Source organism: Scyliorhinus canicula, unplaced genomic scaffold (genome assembly GCF_902713615.1).
Source record: "Scyliorhinus canicula unplaced genomic scaffold, sScyCan1.1, whole genome shotgun sequence".
Lineage (NCBI taxonomy): Eukaryota > Metazoa > Chordata > Chondrichthyes > Carcharhiniformes > Scyliorhinidae > Scyliorhinus > Scyliorhinus canicula.
Genome location: NW_024055734.1, coordinates 715,149 through 741,202, shown reverse-complemented (window position 1 = coordinate 741,202; position 26,054 = coordinate 715,149). Strand labels below are relative to the sequence as shown.

At 50.7% G+C, this 26,054-nt stretch overlaps 1 protein-coding gene across 2 annotated transcripts in view; it reads left to right on the top strand.

Annotated features, from left to right (window-relative positions):
• Positions 1-26,054, top strand: part of rbfox1l (RNA binding fox-1 homolog 1, like) — a 51,213-nt gene that overhangs the window by 8,750 nt on the left and 16,409 nt on the right. For both annotated transcript variants that reach the window (XM_038788383.1, XM_038788382.1), the window contains 8 exons: positions 3,319-3,372; positions 7,102-7,194; positions 9,525-9,585; positions 12,244-12,297; positions 12,459-12,600; positions 15,847-15,886; positions 23,324-23,385; positions 25,891-25,969. In XM_038788383.1, coding sequence (XP_038644311.1) covers positions 3,319-3,372; positions 7,102-7,194; positions 9,525-9,585; positions 12,244-12,297; positions 12,459-12,600; positions 15,847-15,886; positions 23,324-23,385; positions 25,891-25,969 — 585 coding nt within the window. The remainder of the gene's footprint in view (positions 1-3,318; positions 3,373-7,101; positions 7,195-9,524; positions 9,586-12,243; positions 12,298-12,458; positions 12,601-15,846; positions 15,887-23,323; positions 23,386-25,890; positions 25,970-26,054) is intronic.

Here is a 26,054-nt window from a genome sequence, read left to right as displayed (position 1 = left end):
ATCAGGTCTCCCCTCAACCTCCGTCTTTCCAACGAAAATCCTAATCTACTCAACCTTTCTTCATAGCTAGCACCCTCCATACCAGGCAACATCCTGGTGAACCTCCTCTGCACCCTCTCTAAAGCATCCACATCCTTCTGGTAATGTGGCGACCAGAACTGCACGCAGTATTCCAAATGTGGCCTAACCAAAGTCCTATACAACTGTAACAGGTGAGAAAGGTCATCCGGGGGTATGTGGAGCATTGTGGATAGCACAATTGCTTCACAGCTCCAGGGTCCCAGGTTCGATTCCCGGCTTGGGTCACTGTCTGTGCGGAGTCTGCACATCCTCCCTGTGTGTGCGTGGGTTTCCTCCGGGTACTCCGGTTTCCTCCCACAGTCCAAAGATGTGCAGGTTGGGTGGATTGGCCGTGCTAAATTCTCCTTTGTGTCCAAAATTGCCCTTAGTGAATCACCTCACACTTTTCTGCATTAAACTCAGTTTGCCACCTGTCAGCCCAGCTCTACAGCTTATCATGTCCCTCTGTAACTTGTAACATCCTTCTGCACTGTCCACAACTCCACCGACTGTAGTGTCATCTGCATTCGCTGACAGTAAGCGGGCAGGTACATCAGGCAGCAAAGAAGGCCAGTGGTATGTTGGCCTTCATAGCCAGAGGATTTGAGTACAGGAATAGAGATGTTTTACTACAAGTGTATAGGGAATTGGTGAGGCCACACCTGGAGTATTGTGTCCAGTTTTAGAAATTTAGAACAGTACAGCACAGAACAGGCCCTTCGGCCCTTGATGTTGTGCCGAGCAATGATCACCCTACTCAAGCCTAACATATCCACCCTATACCAATAACCCCCCCCCCCCCCCCCCCCCCCATTAACCTTACTTTGACACTAAGGGCAATTTAGCATGGCCAATCCACCTAACCTGCACATCTTTGGACTGTGGGAGGAAACCGGAGCACCCGGAGGAAACCCACGCACACACGGGGAGGACAGTGACCCAGCCGGGAATCGAACCTGGGACCCTGGAGCTGTGAAGCATTTATGCTAACCACCATGCTACCGTGCTGCCCCTTGGTGTCCTTATCTGAGGAAGGATGTTCTTGCTATGGAGCGCAGGGAAGGTTTACCACACTGATTCCTGGTATGGCGGGACTGTCAGATGAGGAGAGACTAGTGGGTTAGGATTATATTCATTGGAGTTTAGAATAGTGAGAGGGGATCTCAGAGAAAGTTACAAAATTCTAACAGGATTAGACAGGGTAGATTCAGAAAGAATGTTCCCGATGGTGGGGGAGTCCAGAACTAGGGGTCATAGTTTGAGGATATCATGGAACCATAGAATTTACAGTGCAGAAGGAGGCCGTTCGTCCCATCGAGTCTGCACCGGCCCTTATAAAGAGCAACCTACCCAAGCCCACGTATCTACCCTTTCCCCGTAACCCAGTAACCCCGCTTAACATCGTGTGGACACTAAGGGACAATTTATCCTGGCCAATCCACCTAACCTGCACATCTTTGGACCGTGGGAGGAAGCCGGAGCACCCAGAGGAAACCCACGCAGACATAGAACATAGAACATAGAACAGTACAGCACAGAACAGGCCCTTCGGCCCTCGATGTTGTGCCGAGCCATGATCACACTACTCAAGCTAACCCAACAACCCCCCCCCCCTTATTTTTTAGGACACTAAGGGCAATTTAGCACGGCCAATCCACCTAACCCGCACATCTTTGGACTGTGGGAGGAAACCGGAGCACCCGGAGGAAACCCACACACACACGGGGAGGACGTGCAGATTCCGCACAGACAGTGACCCAGCCGGGAATCCAACCTGGGACCCTGGAGCTGTGAAGCATTTATGCTAACCACCATGCTACCGTGCTGCCCTTATTTGGGGAGAACGTGCAGACAGTGACCCAGCGGGGAATCAAGCCGGGGTCCCTGGAGCTGCGCAGCAACAGTGCTAACCACTGTGCTACTGTGTCCTTTTACGCCAGAGACAGATTATAAAGCAGAGCACGAGGCCATTCAGCACCTCTCGCATGGCGGACCTACTTGTAGCCTTTGCCCCTCTTCACCTGCCCACCCCTTATGACCTTTAACTCCCTTGTCAAACCAGGAACCGATGTAGCTGGGAGGGGAGGATGCGGGCCAGGACGTGGGCAGAGGATGAACCCGTCCTGGACGAGTGCGAGGTTAAGGTAATGGATGGGGCCCACATGACAGTGGCATGGATGAGCAGGCTCGGAAGTCAGGTGTGGGAGGTCACACTGATGGTGTCCGTGAGACGAGCATCGATTGGCAGAACAAAAACCCACCTGGTTTGGCCAAGTCCGTCAGGGAAGGAAATCTGCCACCCTTAGCTAGCCTGGCCTTCGTGTTGTTGGAGTGTTTCCAGGCAGCATGGTGACTGTGTGATCAGCTCATGATTTAGCCCCATCCTGTTCCCTGCCCATCTGCTGTCTTCCGGGGCTCTTGTATCCAGTAGGGGCTGTTTAGCACAGGGCTAAATCGCTGGCTTTGACAGCAGACCAAGCAGGCCAGCAGCACGGTTCGATTCCCGTAACAGCCTCCCCGAACAGGCGCCGGAATGTGGCGACTAGGGGCTTTTCACAGTCACTTCATTTGAAGCCTACTCGTGACAATAAGCGAGTTTCATTTCAGTTCATTTCATCCCTCGTTCTCCCCTACTCCCGTTGTCCTGAACTCAGTCGGTTCCTGCCTGTATCAGTGTTTGTCTGGGTGCAGGAAGTTGAAGCTGGTTCCTCTTTGCACCATGGTCTGTCTGAGCACAGGATGTTGAGGCGACTGATAAGAACTGCTTATTGAGCTGGCTATGTTATGGCTGACCACATTATTTCTGTCTGTCTTAGGAATGTGGTCAAGTTAGCTAGCTTAACATAGATTGCGGCTACTGCTATTAGCAACAGTTTAAATGCTTGCTACTGCTATGTTCTAAGAATACATGTTTAATGGTTAATAATAATTATTGGGTACACTTTCTATGATTAGTTTAAATCCTCAATAAACTAACTTCTGTAGAGCTATTGCCGTGTTATCCGAGCTATCCGGTTTTAAGAGGTCTAATCTCAGGACACCCCACTTCACAGCAATGGTTGTCTATTAACTGCCTCTCTGAAATGTTGACCCATATCCGGCTCAAGGGCCTGAGTAACCAAGGATTGGCCCAGCCAGCGAAGGCCCACATCTTATAAAGCAGTGACGACCCAAAGAAAAGGAAGAATTATCACCGGTTCTAACCTCTTTCGTTTTGTTCGTTTCTCTCCCCCCCCCCCCCCCCCCGCCCCACCTCAGCAATTTGGTAAAATTCTTGATGTGGAAATTATCTTCAACGAGCGAGGCTCCAAGGTTGGTGTGAGTTTTCTTCCTGTTCTCCTTACCTGCTTCCCTCTTGCTCAAGTTTCCATTCGGACTCGTCTGCCATCGCTTCGATTAGAGTTATGGAGTGAAAGATCTTCTTATTTCTCCTCATAATAAGGTACTCAGTCCGGTTAATAGAGGTGTCCAGAGCGCTATTTACTTTTCAAGAATTTACTTGACACTTTCACAAAACCAAATCGGGCAGCACGGTAGCATGGTGGATAGCACAATCGCTTCACAGCTCCAGGGTCCCAGGTTCGATTCCGGCTTGGGTTACTGTCTGTGCGGAGTCTGTACGTCCTCCCCCTGTGTGCGTGGGTTTCCTTCGGGTGCTCCGGTTTCCTCCCACAGTCCAAAGATGTGCGGGTTAGGTGGATTGGCCGTGATAAATTGCCCTTAGTGTCCAAAATTGCCCTTAGTGTTGGGTGGGGTTACTGGGTTATGGGGATAAGGTTGACCTTGGGTAGGGTGCTCTTTCCAAGAGCCGGTGCAGACTCGATGGGCCGAATGGCCTCCTTCTGCAATGCAAATGCTATGAAATCACAAACTTAGATCAAAATAATTCAGAAACTGGTCAAAAACTAGCAAAAAGTGTGAAAGGAATTACTTTATACACAAGCAGATAGATGATTCAAGAACTCAGGAAGGCAGGAGTTCAAGAATGAAACCTTGCCTCCGAGGTCTTACTTTTAAGGGAATCCATATCTATGGTCTAACCCTTTATTTACTGCATGAAGTCTTACAACACCAGGTTAAAGTCCAACAGGTTTATTTGGAATCACGAGCTTTCGGAGCACAGCTCCTTCCTCAGGTGAATGAAGAGGTGGGTGACACAAACACAGCATATATAGACAAAGCCAATGGTGCAAGACGATACTTTGAATGCGAGTCTTTTCAGGGAATTAAGTCTTTACAGGTGCAGTCGGAGCAACCGGAGAGAGGGATAATCACAGGTTATAGAGGTGTGAATTGTCTCAAGCCAGGATTGCTGATTACAGAGGGACATAGATAAGCTGCAGAGCTGGGCTGACAGGTGGCAAATGGAGTTTAATGCAGAAAAGTGTGAGGTGGTTCATTTTGGAACGAGTAACAGGAAAGACAGAGTACTGGGCTAATGGGAAGATTCTTGGTAGTGTGGACGAGCAGAGAGATCTCGGTGTCCATGTCCATAGATCCCTGAAAGTTGCCACCCAGGGTGAGAGGGTTGTTAAGAAGGCGTACGGTGTGTTAGCTTTTATTGGTAGAGGGATTGAGTTTTGGAGCCATGAGGTCAGGTTGCAGTTGTAGAAAACTCTGGTGCGGCTGCATTTGGAGTACTGCGTGCAGTTCTGGTCACCACATTATAGGAAGGATGTGGAAGCTTTGGAAAGGGTGAAGAGGAGATTAACTAGGATGTTGCCTGGTATGGAGGGAAGATCTTATGAGGGAAGGCTCAGGGACTTGAGGCTGTTTTCGTTAGAGAGAAGAAGGTTAAGAGGTGACTTAATTGAGGCATACAAAATGATCAGAGGATTAGATAGGGTGGACAGTGAGAGCCTTTTTCCTCGGATGGTGATCTCCAGCACGAGGGGACATAGCTTTAAATTGAGGGGAGATAGATATAGGACAGATGTCAGAGGTAGGTTCTTTACTCAGAGAGTAGTAAGGGGTGGGGGGGGGGGGGGGGGGTGAATGTGGTGAGACATGAACCCTTATTTACTCTCATTGGTTCTAATTCTCAGCTGAAGATTTCTGATTTTTTCACGGAAGTGTCAGTAACTCAACAGGTGATTGGTCAATTGGACGTTAATCAATTACTTCAAATTAATTAATTTGTCAGTCATGGACAGGGTTCCATAGTTCTGTCAAATTTTTATCACTTGATCTGACTTCTGTAGATTCAGGAATTGTTTAAGAATCATTTTATTTTCCAATAGCTGAATCTCATCAAGGACCCCCCTAAATAACTGTTAAATCCAATATAGACTCACACAGAAGAGAAACGGACCCACCTTCTCAATCCAGTCTATCTCATTTAGAACATAGAACATAGAAAAATACAGCACAGAACAGGTCCTTCGGCCCACGATGTTGCGCCGAACTTTTGTCCTGGATTAAGAACAAATTAATCTACACCCCACCATTTTACCGTAATCCATGTACCTATCCAATAGCCGATGGAAGGTCACAGCCCACTCCCATTTACCCCTCCCCAATGCCTATTATTCTTGAGTATGGTTTGCCTGCGTGGCATTGGCTGTCTTTGCTGTGCAATTCTAGGCCCGAGTAACTTGGGGACAGGGGGCGGGCCATTCAGCCCCTCGAACCCGCTCCACCATTCAATGAGTGTTATGGGCCAGGGTTTAGAGAACCCCAAAGTGTATCATGGAATTCCCACAACTTTTACTAGATTGTGGTATGGGGAGCACACGGCCCACTCTACAGGTGTGGCACAGCAGAAATGGAAAAGTATTTTTTAAAGCAAAACAATGTTTATTCCATGAACTCAAGTTAACCTTTTTAAAACATACAGTGAACATCTTAGCAACCATCAATTCAAATACAACCCCCAAAGAATACACTAAGTAATCCTTAATAACTTCCCATACAACATCCAGGAGACAAATGAAACACCTTTTAACAGAAGCACATCAGGCTAAAGTCACCACTGAGAACATTTATAATTCTGAATTCACCAAATGATCAAGAGATAGTCTTTTCATGGCAGAGAGATCAACAGTGCACCTGCTCTGTCTGGCTTCAGCTCCAACACTGAAAACGGAACTAAAGCACACTCTGCTGAAAACAGCCTAAAACGAAAGTAAAAAGCTGACAGACAGCCCAGCTCCACCCACTCTCTGACATCACTGCAGTAGTAAACGCCCATTTCGTTTAGGTACTCTCACTACAGATATTTATATATGCACCCATTTGTAAACACCAATTTCTTAAAGGTACTCTCACATGACGTGAGATCATAGCTGATCCAGAAGACCATAACCATACGGAATAGGAAGAGGAGTTGACCATTTGGTCCTTTGAGCCTGCTCTATCACTCAATAGGATTATGGCTGATCTAACAGAGAAGGTTTACCAGGATGCTGCCTGGTCTGGAGGGTGTTAGCTATGCGGAGAGGCTGAATAGACTCGGATTGTTTTCATTAGGAGGACGGAGGATGAGGGGCGACCTGATAGTGGTCTACAAGATTATGAGGGGGCATGGATAGAGTGGATGGACAGGCTCTTTCCCTGGGTGGAGGTGTCAGTCACCAGGGGGCATAGGTTTGAGGTCCGTGTGGCAAAGTTTCGAGGAGATGCGCGAGGCGGGTTTGTTTACACAGAGGGTGGTGAGCGCCTGGAACGCGTTGCCAGGGGGAGGCTGTGGAAGCAGATACATTAACACCGTTCAAAAGGCATCTTGGCAAACACATGGACAGGATGGGTATGGAGGGATACGGCACAAGGAAGGGCTGAGGGGTTTGGCCAAGGTTGGTATCATGGTCGGTACAGGCTTGGAGGGCCGAAGGGCCTGTTCCTGTGCTGTATTGTTCTCTGTTCAGGAACAGGCCCTTCGGCCCTCCAAGCCTGTGCTGCCCGTCTAACCAAACACCTTCTACACTTCCGGGGTCCCTATCCCTCTGCTCCCATCCTATTCATGTATTTGTCAGGGGGCCCCTGAAGATGTATTAGTGCCGTGCTGGAATCCCACTTGTAACAATTTCCTCTCTCGATTGACAGGGGTTTGGCTTTGTGACCTTTGAGAACAGTAGCGATGCTGATCAGGCACGGGAGAAGTTAAACGCCACCATTGTGGAAGGACGGAAGATCGAGGTAGGTCTGCGTCGGCACTCGCACGTTGGAGTGCCGTTGGCGGGGTCTCCCAGGTCCCCCTGGGGGTCCGAGTATGCAGGGACGTGTCCCGTACCTGCCGCAGTCTGGGGGTGTGGAAGCTGTGAGGCAGCAGTGATGGGTGGCACGGTGGCACAGTGCTTAGCACCGCTGCCTCACAGCTCCAGGAACTCGCCATCAATTCCAGCCTTGGGTCACTGTCTGTGCGGAGTCTGCACGTCCTCCCCGTGTCTGCGTGAATTTCCTCCGGGTGCTCCGGTTTCCTCCCACAGTCCAAAGATGTACAGGTTAGGTGGATTGGCCGTGCTAAATTGTCCCTTAGTGTCCAAAGATGTGCAGGTTAGGGGGGATTGGCCGTGTTAAATTGTCCCTTAGTATCCAAGGATGGACAGGTTAGGTGGATTGGCCGTGTTAAATTGTCCCTTAGTGCCCAAAGATGTGCAGGTTAGGGGGGATTGGCCGTGTTAAATTGTCCCTTAGTGTCCAAAGATGTGCAGGTTAGGTGGATTGGCCGTGATAAATTGTCCCTTAGTGTCCAAAGATGTACAGGTTAGGGGGATTGGCCGTGTTAAATTGTCCCTTAGTGTCCAAAGACAGGGTGAGGGAGGGTGATGGGTTTAGGATGAGGGAATGGATCTCGGTCGGGTGCTGTTTAAGAGGTTAGGATGCAGCCCCAATGGGCTGAATAGCCTTCTGCACTGCAGGGATTGTACAGTCTCCGAACAAAAACCATCTGGTGACTGTCCCCCGACACCATTGACAAGGGTTAATGGATGTGACGCTCTGGTTGTGGCCTGAGCCGAGTTATCGGTACTCTTTATAACACAGGAAATCGTGTTTTAAATATTCGCTCAGGGGATGTGGACGTTGCCGGCTGGATCAGCATTTGATGCTCATCCCTAATTGCCCCCTGAACTGGGCTGCCACATTGCCGGGGCCTGGAGTCACACGTGGGTCAGACCGGGTAAAGATGGCAGATTTCCTTCCCTGACGGACATGAGTGAACTAGATGGTTCTGAGAACCACCGATATGGTCTTCGGATTCTACTATTGTATTGCAATCAAATTTCTCCATCGTCCGAGGTGAGATTCGAACCCGTGTCCCCAAAGCATTGCCCCGGGTCTTTGGATTCCTAACCCAACGGCAATGCCGCAACACCACCTCCTCCCCTAGCATGTTGCTGCGGCCAACTCTGTGTCTAAAATCGCTGTTCCCTCATCAACCTCCTACCCCAGTAACCCCCACATCCTTCCCGAAGTGTGGTCACGAGAGATGGTCCCAACGGTCTGGTTGACTATAAAAATTGGCAAGTCATATGGCAGCTGTACAGAACCTTAGTTAGGCCACACTTGGAATACAGTGTTCAATTCTGGTCGCCACACTACCAGTGGGATGTGGAGGATTTAGAGAGGGTCCAGAAGAGATTTACCAGGATGTTGCCTGGTGTGAGGGGCATTAGCTATGAGGAGCGGTTGAATAAACTCGGTTTGTTCTCACTGGAACGACGGAGGTTGAGGGGCGACCTGATCGAGGTCGACAAAATTATGAGGGGGATAGACAGAGTGGATAGTCAGAGGCTTCTCCCCAGGGTAGAGGGGTCAATTACTAGGGGGCATAGGTGCGAGGGTCAAGGTTTAGAGGAGATGTACGAGGCAGCAGGGTAGCATTGTGGTTAGCATAAATGCTTCACAGCTCCAGGATCCCAGGTTCGATTCCCGGCTTGGGCCAATGTCTGTGTGGAGTCTGCACGTCCTCCCCGTGTGTGCGTGGGTTTCCTCCGGGTGCTCCGGTTTCCTCCCACAGTCCAAAGATGTGCAGGTTAGGTGGATTGGCTATGCTAAATTGCCCTTAATGTCCTAAAAAATAAGGTTAATGGGGGGGTTGTTGGGTTACGGGTATAGGGTGGATACGTAGGTTTGAGTAGGGTGATCATTGCTCGGCACAACATCGAGGGCCGAAGGGCCTGTTCTGTGCTGTACTGTTCTATGTTCTATGCAAGTTTTTTACACAGTGGATAGTGGGTGCCTGGAACTCGCTGCCGGAGGAGGTGGTGGAAGCAGGGACGATAGTGACATTTAAGGAGAATCTTGACAAATACATGAATAGGATGGGAATAGAGGGATACGGACCCCAAGAAGTGTTGAATATTTGAGTGTAGACGGGCAGCATGGTCGGCGCAGGCTGGGAGGGCCAAAGGGCCTGTTCCTGTGCTGTACCTTTCTTTGTTCTTTGGATGAACCGGGAACACACCCGGTTGGAGTGACTGCGATCAGCCGAATCTCCATCACGGAACTTTCTTTCTGTCTCGCAGGTGAACAATGCCACGGCTCGCGTAGTGACACCGAAGAAAACACCCACTCCCTTTATCAACGGTAGGTGAGGGGACAGAACCTGGTGCGGCACACGGTCGGGCACTGTCAAAACGGGATGTGAACAAACGTCGATGTACTGGGAAGAACTTTCTTTACGAGGAGTCTTCAGTGGATCTGGCACAGTAACAATAATAATAATCTTTATTGACACAAGTAGGCCTACATTAACCCTGCAATGAAGTTACTGTGAAAAGCCCCTAGTCGCCACATTCCGGCGCCTGTTCGGGTACACGGAGGGAGAATTCAGAATGTCTAAATCACTAACAGCACGTCTTTCGGGACTTGTGGGAGGAAACCGGAGCGCCCGGAGGAAACCCACGCACACACGGGGAGAACGTGCAGACTCCGCACAGACAGTGACCCAAACCGGGAATCGAACCTGGGACCCTGGAGCTGTGAAGCAACAGTGCTAACCACTGTGGTACCATACCACAACGGCGTGGGTGGCACATTGGTTAGCACTGCTGCCTCGCACCGTGGACCCGGGTTCGATTCCCAGCTTGGGTCACTGTCTGTGCGGAGCCTGCATGCTCGCCCTGTGGGTTTCCTCCGGGTGCTCCGGTTTCCTCCCGCACAGTCCAAAGACGTGCAGGTTCGGTGGATTGGCTGTGAGGTTAGATGGGATTGCTGGGTTACGGGGAGAGGGAGGAGGTGTGGGGTTAGGTAGGGTGCTCTTTCCAAGACTCGATGGGCCGAACGGCCTCCTTCTGCACTGTAAATTCGATGAAAGGATAGGTGGACAGGCCGTGCTATATTGCCTCTTCGTTTCCAAGAAGGTAAGGTGAGGTGATGGGGTAGGGTGGGGATGTGGGCCTGGGAGTGGGGGGCTCTCATCAGGCTGGTGCAATGTCGATGGGCCGAATGCCCTCCTTCCGTACTGTACACATTCTCTGAATAGAGAACATAAACCTTCTCACAATGAAGCCCAGCAGAGTATTCAGCATCCTAAATGCTTGCTGCACCCTCCTCTCCACTTTCATTGACTGGTGTACATATCGATAGAGAGCAAGGATGGTCATCATTAACCATCCTTCAGATAGATTTAGTGGAATATTTTGAGGACATTCCTAGTGCAGTAGATAACGGGGAGCCAATGGATGTGGTATATCTAGATTTCCAGAAAGCTTTTGACAAGGTGCCACACAAAAGGCTGCTGTATAAGATAGAGATGCATGGCATTAAGGGTAACGTAGTAGCATGGATAGAGGATTGGTTAATTAATAGAAAGCAAAGAGTTGGGATAAATGGGTGTTTCTCTGGTTGGCAATCAGTAGCTAGTGGTGTCCCTCAGGGATCCGTGTTGGGCCCACAATTGTTCACAATTTACATAGATGATTTGGAGTTGGGGACCAAGGGCAATGTGTCCAAGTTTGCAGATGACACTAAGATGAGTGGTAAAGCGAAAAGTGCAGAGGACACTGGAAGTCTGCAGAGGGATTTGGATAGGTTAAGTGAATGGGCGAGGGTCTGGCAGATGGAATACAATGTTGACAAATGTGAGGTTATCCATTTTGGTAGGAATAAAAGCAAACGGGGTTATTATTTAAATGATAAACTATTAAAGCATGCCGCTGTGCAGAGAGACCTGGGTGTGCTAGTGCATGAGTCACAGAAAGTTGGTTTACAGGTGCAAAGGGTGATTAAGAAGGCAAATTGAATTTTGTCCTTCATTGCTAGAGGGATGGAGTTTAAGACTAGGGAGGTTATGCTGCAATTGTATAAGGTGTTAGTGAGGCCACACCTGGAGTATTGTGTTCAGTTTTGGTCTCCTTACTTGAGAAAGGACGTACTGGCACTGGAGGGTGTGCAGAGGAGATTCACTAGGTTAATCCAGAGCTGAAGGGGTTGGATTACGAGGAGAGGTTGAGTAGACTGTGACTGTACTCGTTGGAATTTAGAAGGATGAGGGGGGATCTTATAGAAACATTTAAAGTTATGAAGGGAATAGATAGGATAGATGCGGGCAGGTTGTTTCCACTGGCGGGTGACAGCAGAACTAGGGGACATAGCCTCAAAATAAGGGGAAGTAGATTTAGAACTGAGTTTAGGAGGAACTTCTTCACCCAAAGGGTTGTGAATCTATGGAATTCCTTGCCCAGTGAAGCAGTTGAGGCTCCTTCATTACATGTTTTTAAGATAAAGATAGATAGTTTTTTGAAGAATAAAGGGATTAAGGGTTATGGTGTTCGGGCCGGAAAGTGGAGCTGAGTCCACAAAAGATCAGCCATGATCTCATTGAATGGCGGAGCAGGCTCGAGGGGCCAGATGGCCTACTCCTGCTCCTAGTTCTTGTGTTCTTATATCGATAGAGGGCAAGGATGGTCATCATTGACCATCCTCCAGACAGATATCAATAGATTTCTGGTTGGTCTTGACATGAAGGTGCAGTATGGGGATGTGCGGTTGAGGTCGACAGGGGCCACGATCCTGTGGGGCAGTCTCAAAGGGCTGAATGGCCTGCTCTGCGTCCAGTATTCCCACGCATGTGTCTCGCCCCCTCCCAGCCCAGGGCGACGGGCGCAGCTCTCGAAGCGATCGATCCCACACCCCGGGAATGAGGAGCAGATGTAGGAGCCATTCAGCCCTTCGAGCCGGTTCCACCATTCATTCAATCCGATCGTTCCTGTGACTCTTGTCCTGGTCTCCTTCTCTCTGCAGCTTGGAAGATTAACCCGGTGGTCGGTGCCGTGTACGCCCCGGATATTTACACAGGTAATGGCAGGAAATTGTCACATCTCTCTCCATACCCCCCGCCCCCCCTTCGCCCCTCGGCCCAGCCAGTTGGGCTCTATTGTCTCGCGGTCTGGAATGTATGGTTATGTGGCGGCACTGACTCTCTCTCTCTCTCTCTCTCTCGACCATCTCCCATTCAGTGGCCGGCTTCCCGTACCCAGTGGCAGCAGCCGCAGCCCCGGCCATGGCCTACAGGGGGAGTCACCTGCGAGGCCGGGGCCGGGCCGTGTACAACACTATCCGGGCAGTGACTGCTCCATCCCCCATGCCAGGCTTTGGAGGGTAAGTCGACTGAATGTCCCCAGTGTGTGCGCCCCCCCCCCCCCCCGCCCCCCCCCCCCTCCCCCCCGTGTCATCGCAGCCTCCGCAAAGAATTATCCAGTCCGACCCCCTGCTCCGACATTTTACACGGCATCCGGAGAACATGAGGACTCGGAGCAGCAGCAGACCATTCAGCCCCTCGAGCCTGCTCCGCCATTCAGTAGGACCATGGCTGAATAAGGAGCAAAGAACAATACAGCACAGGAACGGGCCCTTCGGCCCTCCAAGCCTGTACCGACCATGGTACCAACCTTTGCCAAAGCCCTCAGCCCTTCCCAGTGCCATATCCCCCAATACCCATCCTATCCATGTGTCGGTCAAGATGCCTTTTGAACGGCGTTCATAGAATCATAGAAATTACAGTGCAGAAGGAGGCCATTCGGCCCATCAGGTCTGCACTGGCTCTTGGAAAGAGCACCCTACCCAAGGTCCACACCTCTACCCTATCCCCATAACCCAGTAACCCCACCCAACACTAAGGGCAATTTTGGACACTAAGGGCAATTTATCATGGTCAATCCACCTAACCTGCACATCTTTGGACTGTGGGAGGAAACCGGAGCACCCGGAGGAAACCCACGCAGACACGGGGAGAACGTGCAGACTCCACACAGACAGTGACCCAGCCGGGAATCGAACCTGGGACCCTGGAGCTGTGAAGCAATTGTGCTATCCACAATGCTACCGTGCTGCCCGTGTTATCGTGTTAATGTATCTGCTTCTACAACCTTCCCTGGCAACGCGTTCCAGGCGCTCACCACCTTTTGCGTAAAAAAACCCGCCTCACACATCTCCTCTAAACTTTGCCCCACGGACCTTAAACCTATGCCCCCTGGTGACTGACCCCTCCACCCTGGGAAAGAGGGCCTGCTCATCCACTCTATCCATGCTGCTCATCATCTTGTAGACCTCTATCAGGTCACCCCTCAACCTCCGTCTTTCTAATGAAAACAGTCCGAGTCTATTCAGCCTCTCCACATAGCTAACACCCTCCAGACCATGATGTGGAGATGCCGGCGTTGGACTGGGGTGAGCACAGTAAGAAGTCTGACAACAGGTTAAAGTCCAACAGGTTTGTTTCAAACACGAGCTTTCGGAGCACTGCTCCTTCCTCAGGTGAATGGAGAGGTATGTTCCAGAAACATTTATATAGACAAAGTCAGAGATGCTGGACAATGCTTGGAATGTGAGCATTTGCGGGTAATCAAATCGTTACAGATCCAGAGATAGGGGGTGATCCCAGGTTAAAGAGGTGTGAATTGTCTCAAACCAGAACAGTTGGTAGGATTTTGCAAGTCCAGGCCAGATGGTGGAGGGTGGATGTAATGTGACATGAATCCAAGATCCCTGTTCAGGCCGCACTCATGCGTGCGGAACTTAGCTATAAGTTTTTGCTCGGCAATTCTGCGTTGTCGCGTGTCCTGAAGGCTGCCTTGGAGAACGCTTACCCGGAGATCAGAGGCTGAATGCCCTTGACTGCTGAAGTGTTCCCCGACTGGAAGGGAACATTCCTGCCTGGTGATTGTTGCACGATGCCCGTTCATTCGTTGTCGCAGTGTCTGCATGGTCTCACCAATGTACCACGCTTCGGGACATCCTTTCCTGCAGCGTAAGAGGTAGACTACATTGGTCGAGTCGCACGTGTATGTACCGCGTACCTGGTGGGTGGTGTTTCCACGTGTAATGGTGGTATCCAAGTCGATGATCTGGACTTGCAAAATCCGACCAACTGTCCTGGCTTGAGACAATTCACACCTCTTTAACCTGGGGTTACCACCTATCTCTGGATCTGTAACGATTTGATTGCCTGCAAAAGCTCGCATTCCAAGCATTGTCCAGCATCTCTGACTTTGTCGATATAAATGTTTCTGGAACATACCTCTCCATTCACCTGAGGAAGGAGCAGTGCTCCCAAAGCTCGTGTTTGAAACAAACCTGTTGGACTTTAATCTGGTGTTGTCAGACTTCTTAGTGTTCTCACCCTCCAGACCAGGCAACATCCTGGTAAACCTCCTCTGCACCCTCTCCAAAGCCTCCACATCCTTCTGATAATGTGGCGACCAGAACTGTGCCGAATATTCCAAATGTGGCCTTACCAGAGTTCTATCCAACTGCAGCATAACTTGCCAGTTTTTATACTCGATGCCCCGTCCAATGAAGGCAAGCATTCCGTCTGCTTTCTTGACTACCTTGTCCCCTTGTGTTGCCACTTTAAAGATCTGTGGACCTGCACGCCCAAATCGCTCTGACTTTCTATATTCCCCAGAGCTTTACCATTTACAGTATATTTCCTCTCTCTGTTAGACCTACCAAAATGCATTACCTCCCATTTGTCCGGGCGATTTGATTGTGGCCTGAACTCCGATTTCCTGTCTCCCCTCAGGGTAACCCTTGACCCTCTTGTTGCTCGCAAACCTGCCCACCTCAATCTTAAATAAGCTCAGGTCCCTCATGCCTGTTCTTGTCCACCATCTACCAGTCACAAGTCAGGACTGCGATGGGATATTCTCCGCTTGCCTGGATGAGTGCGGCTCCCAACAACACTCAAGAAGCTCGACACCATCCAGGACAAAGCAGCCCCGCTTGATTGCTCCCCCTTCCACAAACATTCAAACCCTCCACCACCGACGCACAGCGTCAGCCGTGTGGACCATCTACAAGGTGCACTGCAGCAACTCACCAAGATTCCTTTGGAAGCTCCTACCAAACCCACGACCTCTACCATCTTGGAGGACAAGAGCAGCAGATACCTGGGAACCCCACCACCTGGAGGTTCCCCTCCCAGTCACTCACCGCCCCGACTTGGAAAATATATCGGCCGCTCCTTCACTGTCGCTGGGGCAACATCCTGGAACTCTCTCCCTAACAGCACAGTGGGTGTACCTACTCCTCAAGGACAGCAGCGGTTCAAGAAGGCGGCTCACCCCCACCTTCTGGAGGGACAACTGGGGATGGGCAATAAATGGTGGCCTAACAAGCGACGGACGCACCCAAAGAGTGACTAATAAACCTGGTCCCGGTGCATCGATTGTGCCTTTCTTTGTCCAATCACCATTCCTGTTGCTCCCGTACATTCCTGTCACATCCTATCATGTTCCTCCTGCTCCTGCATGTCCCACCTACACCTCCAGAGAAACTATTTGTGATCGCGAGCGGGAATAGAGCTGTGTAAGACTGATCGACCCGTCTCTCTCCTGTTTATTCCAGAGTGGTCTACCAGGATGGCTTATACGGGCCAGATGTTTATGTGGGTATTTAGACATCTTAACTATGTTGGAATTACATTCTCTCTCTCTCTCTGTCTCCCTTTCTTTTTCTCCTCTCTTTCTCGCCATCTCCTATCCCTCAATTTCTCTCTCTGTCTCCTTCACTTTTTCCCATTCCCCCCATCCCTCCCTCTCTGCCTCTATCTCTCACTTTTATCTCTCCCCCCCCCCCCCCCCCCCCCCCCCTCCGCCCCCCGGGCTCCTTGCCGTGATATCATGTGTTGTAATTCGCCGACTGACAGCCGGGACTCTCATTAATATGTCAGTGAATGTTAGAGTCAGGTGACCTCAGACTGGTTGGAGGGAGCGCAGAGAGAGAGGTTGCTTGTTGTTTTGTATATATTTGTTAATAAATCATTTATAGCTCTAACTACAAGTGTTTTAAAGAGCCGGTGTAGACTCGATGGGCCGAATGGCCTCCTTCTGCACTGTAAATTCTATGAATGTTCTTGTAATATAAATAAGGCCATCCGACAAGCACATTACACCTATCTCCCTCTCACTTTTTTTACATTCCCTCTCTCTTTGTCCCTCTCATTCTCTGTTTCTGTCTCCGTCTCTTTCTCTCTCTCTCATTTTTACTTGTTCCCTCTCTCCCCCCTCTCTCTAATTGTTTCTCTTTCTCGCTCTCTCTCTCTTATTTTCTGTCTCTCTCACTTTTATCTCTCTCTCTGTACCAGTTGAACACTTACCCTGAGTATCTGCCTCTCTGCCTTCCTTTCTCTCTCTATGTCGCCCTTCTCCTTTTCTCGCTCTGCCATTCTTTCTCCCTGTCACTCTCTCACTCTTTCTCTTTTTCCCTCTCTCTCGCTCTCTCTCACTTTTTCTCCCTCCCACTCTCTCTGTCCTTGTCTCTCTCCCTCTAACTATTATCTTTCTCTCTGTCTCTCTCTTCTGTCTTTGTCACTCACCCTCTCTTGCCGCCTCCTTCCCCCCCCCCCTCGTTTGCTCCTATCTCACTCTCTCAGTATCTCTGTCTCCTTCTCTCTCTCCCTGTCTCTTCCACATTCCCCCTACAATTCTCATCCTCCTGTTCAAATCCTTTCCTCACCCTCCTCCCTCCCTATCTCTGGTACCTCCTCCAGCCCCTACAATTCTCATCCTCCTGTTCAAATCCCTCCCTCCCTATCTCTGTAACCTCCTCCAGCCCCTACAATTCTCATCCTCCTGTTCAAATCCCTCCCTCGCCTTCCTCTCTCCCTATCTCTGTAACATCCTCCAGCCCCTACAATTCTCATCCTCCTGTTCAAATCCCTCCCTCGCCCTCCCTCCCTATCTCTGTAACCTCCTCCAGCCCCTACAATTCTCATCCTCCTGTTCAAATCCCTCCCTCGCCTTCCTCTCTCCCTATCTCTGTAACATCCTCCAGCCCCTACAATTCTCATCCTCCTGTTCAAATCCCTCCCTCGCCCCCTCCTCCCCACCTCTGTAACCCCCTCCAGCCCCTACAATTCTCAAACTCCTGTTCAAATCCCTTCCTCCCTCCCTATCTCTGTAACCTCCTCCAGCCCCTACAATTCTCATCCTCCTGTTCAAATCCCTCCCTCCCCCATCTCTGTAACCTCCTCCAGCCCCTACAATTCTCATCCTCCTGTTCAAATCCCTTCCTCCCTCCCTCCCTATCTCTGTAACCTCCTCCAGCCCCTACAATTCTCAAACTCCTGTTCAAATCCCTTCCTCTCTCCCTATCTCTTTAACCTCCTCCAGCCCCTACAATTCTCATCCTCCTGTTCAAACCCCTCCCTCGCCCCCTCCCTCCCCATCTCTGTAACCTCCTCCAGCCCCTATAATTCTCATTCTCCTGTTCAAATCCCTCCCTGCCTCCCTATCTCTGTAACCTCCTCCAGCCCCGACAATTCTCATCTTCCTGTTCAAATCCCTCCCTCCCTCCCTATCTCTGTAACCTCCTCCAGCCCCTACAATTCTCATCCTCCTGTTCAAATCCCTCCCTCCCTCCCTATCTCTGTAACCTCCTCCAACCCCTACAATTCTCATCCTCCTGTTCAAATCCCTCCCCCTCCCTATCTCTGTAACCTCCTCCAACCCCTACAATTCTCATCCTCATGTTCAAACCCCTCCCTCCCCATCTCTGTAACCTCCTCCAGCCCCTACAATTCTCAAACTCCTGTTCAAATCCCTTCCTCTCTCCCTATCTCTTTAACCTCCTCCAGCCCCTACAATTCTCATCCTCCTGTTCAAACCCCTCCCTCGCCCCCTCCCTCCCCATCTCTGTAACCTCCTCCAGCCCCTATAATTCTCATTCTCCTGTTCAAATCCCTCCCTGCCTCCCTATCTCTGTAACCTCCTCCAGCCCCGACAATTCTCATCTTCCTGTTCAAATCCCTCCCTCCCTCCCTATCTCTGTAACCTCCTCCAGCCCCTACAATTCTCATCCTCCTGTTCAAATCCCTCCCTCCCTCCCTATCTCTGTAACCTCCTCCAACCCCTACAATTCTCATCCTCCTGTTCAAATCCCTCCCCCTCCCTATCTCTGTAACCTCCTCCAACCCCTACAATTCTCATCCTCATGTTCAAACCCCTCCCTCCCTCCCTCCCTCCCTATCTCTGTAACCTCCTCCAGCCTCTACAATTCTCATCCTCCTGTTCAAACCCCTCCCTCGCCCCCTCCCTCCCTATCTCTGTAACCTCCTCCAGCCCCTACAATTCTCATCCTCCTGTTTAAATCCCTCCCTCTCACTCCCTGCCTCACTATCTCTGTAACCTCCGTAACCTCCTCCAGCCCCTACAATTCTCATCCTCCTGTTCAAATCCCTCCCTCCCTCCCTATCTCTGTAACCTCCTCCAGCCCCTACAATTCCCATCCTCCTGTTTAAATCCCTCCCTCGCCCCCTCCCTATCTCTGTAACCTCCTCCAGCCCCTACAATTTTCATCCTCCTGTTCAAATCCCTTGACCCTCCCTCCCTATCTCTGTAACCTCCTCCAGCCCCTACAATTCCCATCCTCCTGTTCAAATCCCTCCCTCCCTATCTCTGTAACATCCTCCAGCCCCTACAATTCTCATCCTCCTGTTCAAATCCCTCCCTCGCCCCCTCCCTATCTCTGTAACCTCCTCCAGCCCCTACAATTCCCATCCTCCTGTTCAAATCCCTTCTCTCCCTCCCTCCATCTCTGTAACCTCCTCCAGCCCCTACAATTCCCATCCTCCTGTTCAAATCCTTCCCTCTCCCTCCCTCCCTATCTCTGTAACCTCCTCCAGCCTCTACAATTCTCATCCTCCTGTTCAAACCCCTCCCTCGCCCCCTCCCTCCCTATCTCTGTAACCTCCTCCAGCCCCTACAATTCTCATCCTCCTGTTCAAATCCCTCCCTCCCTCCCTATCTCTGTAACCTCCTCCAGCCCCTACAATTCTCATCCTCCTGTTCAAACCCCTCCCTCGCCCCCGCCCTCCCTATCTCTGTAACCTCCTCCAGCCCCTACAATCCCATCCTCCTGTTCAAATCCCTCCCTCCCTATCTCTGTAACCTCCTCCAGCCCCTACAATTCTCATCCTCCTGTTTAAATCCCTCCCTTGCCCTCTCCCTCCCTATCTCTGTAACCTCCTCCAGCCCCTACATTTCCCATCCTCCTGTTTAAATCCCTCCCTCTCACTCCCTCCCTCCCTATCTCTGTAACCTCCTCCAGCCCGTACAATTCTCATCTCCTGTTCAAATCCCTCCCTCTCCCTCCCTCCCTATCTCTGTAACCTCCTCCAGCCCCTACAATTCTCATCCTCCTGTTCAAATCCCTCCCTCCCTTTCTCTGTAACCTCCTCCAACCACTACAATTCTCATCCTCCTGTTCAAATCCCTCCCTCCCTTTCTCTGTAACCTCCTCCAGCCCGTACAATTCTCATCCTCCTGTTCAAATCCCTCCCTCTCCCTCCCTCCCTATCTCTGTAACCTCCTCCAGCCCCTACAATTCTCATCCTCCTGTTCAAATCCCTCCCTCCCTTTCTCTGTAACCTCCTCCAACCCCTACAATTCTCATCCTCCTGTTCAAATCCCTCCCTCCCTTTCTCTGTAACCTCCTCCAACCCCTACAATTCTCATCCTCCTGTTCAAATCCCTCCCTCCCTTTCTCTGTAACCTCCTCCAGCCCCTTCAATTCCCATCCTCCTGTTTAAATCCCTCCCTCCCTCCCTCCCTATCTCCGTAACCCCCTCCAGCCCCTACAATTCTCATCCTCCTGTTTAAATCCCTCCCTCTCCCTCCCTCCCTATCTCTGTAACCTCCTCCAGCCCCTACAATTCCCATCCTCCTGTTTAAATCCCTCCCTCCCTCCCTCCCTATCTCTGTAACCTCCTCCAGCCCCTACAATTCCCATCCTCCTGTTTAAATCCCTCCCTCGCCCCCCCTCCCTCCCTATCTCTGTAACCTCCTCCAGCCCCTACAATTCTCATCCTCCTGTTTAAATCCCTCCCTCTCCCTCCCTCCCTATCTCTGTAACCTCCTCCAGCCCCTACAATTCGCATCCTCCTGTTTAAATCCCTCCCTCGCCCCCTCCCTCCCCACCTCTGTAACCCCCTCCAGCCCCTACAATTCTCATCCTCCTGTTTAAATCCCTCCCTCCCTCTCTCTCCCGATCTCTCTAACCCCCTCCAGCCCCTACAATTCCCATCCTCGTTCAAATCCCTCCCTCGCCCTCTCCCCACCTCACCGCGTGTCCCAGCCTCTCAGTCTCTCTCTCTGTTCTGTTGAAGATTTGTGTTCACTCCTGTGACTGCTCATGCTGCTCCATCTGCCTCTCTCCACGTGACTCCGTGTGAGGCACCTTCAGAACCTTCCCCATCAAATAGAGAGCAGTAGTTGTCCTTCAATCCTGGGCTCTGCCAATCATGAACGTCGGCCATTGGGACTCTCGACATCCCCGTGGGATCTCCGGAAAGCAGCCAATCAGACCCATTCTCACCCCTGCGAGTTTATTTCCATCAAGTTTATTTGATGGAAACATAGAAAATGGATGGATGAGGCCATTCAGCCCTTACTAGCCCGCTCCACCATTCATAGGGGCAGCATGGTAGCATGGTGGTTAGCATAAATGCTTCACAGCTCCAGGGTCCCAGGTTCGATTCCCGGCTGGGTCACTGTCTGTGTGGAGTCTGCACGTCCTCCCCGTGTGTGCGTGGGTTTCTTCCGGGTGCTCCGGTTTCCTCCCACAGTCCAAAGATGTGCGGGTTAGGTGGATTGGCCATGCTAAATTGCCCGTAGTTTCCTAAAAAGTAAGGTTAAGAGGGGGGTTGTTGGGTTACGGGTATAGGGTGGATACGTGGGTTTGAGTAGGGTGATCATTGCTCGGCACAACATCGAGGGCCGAAGGGCCTGTTCTGTGCTGTACTGTTCTATGTTCTATGTTCTATGTTCATATGGAATACAATGTTGACAAATGTGATGTTATCCATTTTGGTAGGAATAACAGCAAACGGGATTATTATTTAAACGATAAAATATTAAAGCATGCCGCTGTGCAGAGAGACCTGGGTGTGCTAGTGCATGAGTCACAGAAAGCTGGTTTACAGGTGCAACAGCTGATGAAGAAGGCAAATGGAATTTTGTCCTTCATTGCTAGAGGGATGGAGTTTAAGACTAGGGAGGTTATGTTGCAATTGTATAAGGTGTTAGTGAGGCCACACCTGGAGTATTGTGTTCAGTTTTGGTCTCCTTACTTGAGAAAGGACGTACTGGCACTGGAGGGTGTGCAGAGGAGATTCACTAGGTTAATCCCAGAGCTGAAGGGGTTGGATTATGAGGAGAGGTTGAGTAGACTGGGCTGTACTCGTTGGAATTTAGAAGGATGAGGGGGGATCTTATAGAAACATTTAAAATTATGAAGGGAATAGATAGGATAGATGCGGGCAGGTTGTTTCCACTGGCGGGTGACAGCAGAACTAGGGGACATAGCCTCAAAATAAGGGGAAGTAGATTTAGGACTGAGTTTAGGAGGAACTTCTTCACCCAAAGGGTTGTGAATCTATGGAATTCCTTGCCCAGTGAAGCAGTTGAGGCTCCTTCATTACATGTTTTTAAGATAAAGATAGATAGTTTTTTGAAGAATAAAGGGATTAAGGGTTATGGTGTTCGGGCCGGAAAGTGGAGCTGAGTCCACAAAAGATCAGCCATGATCTCATTGAATGGCGGAGCAGGCTCGAGGGGCCAGATGGCCTACTCCTGCTCCTAGTTCTTATGTTCTTATGAAAGAGAGATATGCAAGGACAGAGGGAGTGTGATATACTGAGGGAGAGAGAGAGGGAATGTGCGATATAGAGAGAGAGAGAGAGAGAGGGAGTAAGTTCCAGTATGTTGCCCCAGCGACAGTGAAGGAGCGGCCGATATATTTCCCAGTCGGGGTGGTGAGTGACTGGGAGGGGAGCCTCCAGGTGGTGGGGTTCCCAGGTATCTGCTGCTCTTGTCCTTCTGGATGGTATAGGTCGTGGGTTTGGTCCAAAGGCCTGGCCCCAACAGCTTTCTGTGGCAGAGAATTCCACAAGTTGACAACTCTCTGAGAGAAGCAGTTCTTCCTCATCTCCGTCCTGAATGGCTGACCCCTTATTCTTAGGCTGTGACCCCCTAGTTCTGGACGTCACCAACATCGGGAACATTCTTCCCGCATCTCGCCTGTCCAGACCCGGCAGGATTTTATATGTTTCTACCACATTCCCTCTCTTCTGAATTCCAGTGAGTACAAGCCCAGTCGATCCAGTCTTTCTTCATCTGTCAGTCCTGTAATCCCAGGATTTAGTCTACTGAACCTTCGCTGGACACCCTGAGGAACACAGAAGTCCTTCCTCAAACTAGGAGACCAAAACTGCGCACAATACTCAAGGTGTGGCCTCACCAAGGCCCCGTATAACTGCAGCATTCCCGTCGAACGTCCTTTGCAAACTCCTCCCCATCTCCCCTTCCACCCTTCTCGTGGTCCAGGCTCGCTACTGCTCGCTCTCCTCCAAGAGGTTCCTCCTCACCTCCGTCCCTGTAACTCTCACCAAAACCGTAAATCTTCATCTCCTCGTTCTTTGTACCGTTGACTCTCTGTCTCTACCTCCAATGTCTCTGTCTTCTTCCTCTCTGTCCGTTCCACTCTCCCTCTTGCCCTGCCTCTCGATTTGCTGCTTCTGGTGATGTGCCCACATAAATTTAGAGATTGTATAAGTGTATCGAGCTGTTTATCGGTGTAGGTACTCGTAGATATGACCTCCGACCAGCGGGTGGCGCCAGACATGCATCACGGCACTCGCGAGTTGGCAGTAGGATGTACAGTAGGACAGTCGCACTGAGAGTAGCAAGGATTTTGAATAACTTTGTTTGTGTATAAATCACAATAATTCATTGTTATGTTGAATACATGTATGTTCTGTGTGTGTGTCTCCATCATGGGTGGAACCACGGAACTCAACACGGCTTATCTGTTGCTCCTCTTTCAGGGTGGTTATGCCACATACCGAGTGGCCCAACCCGCAGCTGCTACCACCACCTACAGTGACGGGTAAGTTCCTCCCAATGCCAACCCTCTTAGACGCTCACCGTGACAGATGGTGGGATTGGAGATCAAGAGGGATCTGGAGTAAAAAGTTCAAAGGTGGCCAGTCCATTGTCAAATCCCATTTGCTTCACTGATCTCCTTGAGGGAAGGAAATCTGCAGCCCTTGCCTGGCCTGGCCGACACATGACCCCAGACCCACAGCGATGCGGTTCATTCTCAAATGCCCTCTGACATGGCCAGCGACCCAATTCGGTCAAGCCAATCAAGGATTGGGCAACAAATGTTGGTCTCACCAGCGATGTCCGGTAAATTCAAACGAATAACAGAGAAAAGTACAGCACAGGAACAGGCCCTTCGGCCTTCCAAGCCCCTGCCGACATTCCCTTCGCAACTAAAATCTTCGACACTTCCGGGGTCCGTATCCCTCTATTCCCATCCTATTCATGTATTTGTCAAGATGTCCCTTAAATGTCACTATCGTCCCTGCTTCCACCACCTCCTCCGGCAGCGAGTTCCAGGCACCCACTACCCTCTGTGTAAAAACCTTGCCTCGTACATCTCCTCTATACCTTGCCCCTCGCACCTTAAACCTATGCCCCCTAGTAATTGACCCCTCTACTCTGGGGAAAAGTCTCTGACTATCCACTCTGTCTATGCCCCTCATAATTTTGTAGACCTCGATCAGGTCGCCCCTCAACCTCCGTCGTTCCAGTGAGAACAAACCGAGTTTATTCAACCTCTCCTCATGGCTAATGCCCTCCATACCAGGCAACATCCTGGTAAATCTCTTCTGTACCCTCTCCAAAGCCTCCACATCCTTCTGGTAGCAAAAGAAAGGCGATATATTTCCCAGTCAGGATGGTGAGTGACTGGGAGGGGAACCTCCAGGTGGTGGGGTTCCCAGGTATCTGCTGCTCTTGTCCTTCTGGATGGTTGTGGGTTTGGAAGGTGCTGCCGAAGGTGAGTTGGTGCCGTGCATCTTGTAGATGGTCCACACGGCTGCTACGTCGGTGGTGGAGGGAGTGAATGTTTGTGGAAGGGGGGAGCAATCGAGCGGGGCTGCTTTGTCCTGGGTGGTGTCGAGCTTCTTGAGTGTTGTTGGGAGCCGCACTCATCCAGGCAACCGGAGAGTATTCCATCGCAGTCCTGACTGAACAGAGAACATACAGTGCAGAAGAAGGCCGTTCGGCCCATCGTGTCTGCACCGACCCACTTCAGCCCTCACTTCCCCGCTATCCCCGTAACCCAATAACCCCTCCTAACCTTTTTGGAGACTAAGGGACAATTTAGCACGGCCAATCCACCTCATCTGCACAACTTTGGACTGTGGGAGGAAACCGGAGCACCTGGAGGAAACCCACGCACACACGGGGAGGACATGCAGACTCCGCACAGTCTGTGACCCAGCCGGGAATCGAACCAGGGACCCTGGAGCTGTGAGGCAGCAGTGCTAACCACGGTGCCACCCAATAGGGAGGGGGATTCAGTGATGATGATGCCTTTGGAAGTCAAGGGGCGATGTTTAGAGCTACTCTCATTTGGGCAGCACGGTAGCATACTGGTTAGCACAGTTGCTTCACAGCTCCAAAGTCCCGGGTTCGATTCCCGGCTGGGTCACTGTCTGTGCGGAGTCTGCCCGTCCTCCCCGTGTGTGCGTGGGTTTCCTCCGGGTGCTCCGGTTTCCTCCCACAGTCCAAAGATGTGCGGGTTAGGTGGATTGGCCATGCTAAATTGCCCCTTAGTGTCCAAAGATGTACAGGTTAGGTGGATTGGCCGTGTTAAATTGTCTCTTAGTGTCCAAAGATGTACAGGTTAGGTGGATTGGCCGTGTTAAATTGTCTCTTAGTGTCCAAAGATGTGCAGGTTAGAATGCCCTACCTGCAACAGTAGTGAACTCGCCAACATTGAGGGCATTTAAAAATTTATTGGATAAGCATATGGATGATAAGGGCATAGTGTAGGTTAGATGGCCTTTAGTTTTTTTTTTTTCCATGTCGGTGCAACATCGAGGGCCGAAGGGCCTGTACTGCGCTGTATCGTTCTATGTTCTATGTTCTAGGTTAGGGGGATTGGCCGTGTTAAATTGCCCCTTAGTGTCCAAAGATGTACAGGTTAGGGGGGATTGGCCGTGTTAAATTGTCCCTTAGTGTCCAAAGATGTACAGGTTAGGGGGATTGGCCGTGTTAAATTGCCCCTTAGTATCCAAAAAGGTTAGGTGGGGGTTACGGGGATAGGGTAGAAACATGGGCTTCAGTCGGGTGCTCTTTGTAAGGGCCGGTGCCAACTTGATGGGCCGAATGGCCTCCTGCTGCACCGTAAATTCTATAACTCGATGACTCCATGAGATGGCCATAGCCTGGCACTTGTTTGGTGCCAATGTTACTTCCAGGTTTAGGTTTACGTCCGTGAATGTTGAGTTGGATTTTAACCCAGGTACAAAGCCCGGCAGTGTGATGTCTATTCAGCGTTGAAGGGATCTGTGCTAATTTGGTTGTTTGCATCTTTTAGGTACGGCAGAGTGTACACCACAGCTGACCCTTACCACCACGCGCTGGGACCTGCCGCCACTTACGGTGTGGGAACAGTGGTGAGTATTCCTCTTCGTGCTCGATGCGATTCGGACCAGACGGAATAACGTAGCGAGCTAGGAAACAGGGACAGGACATAGAACA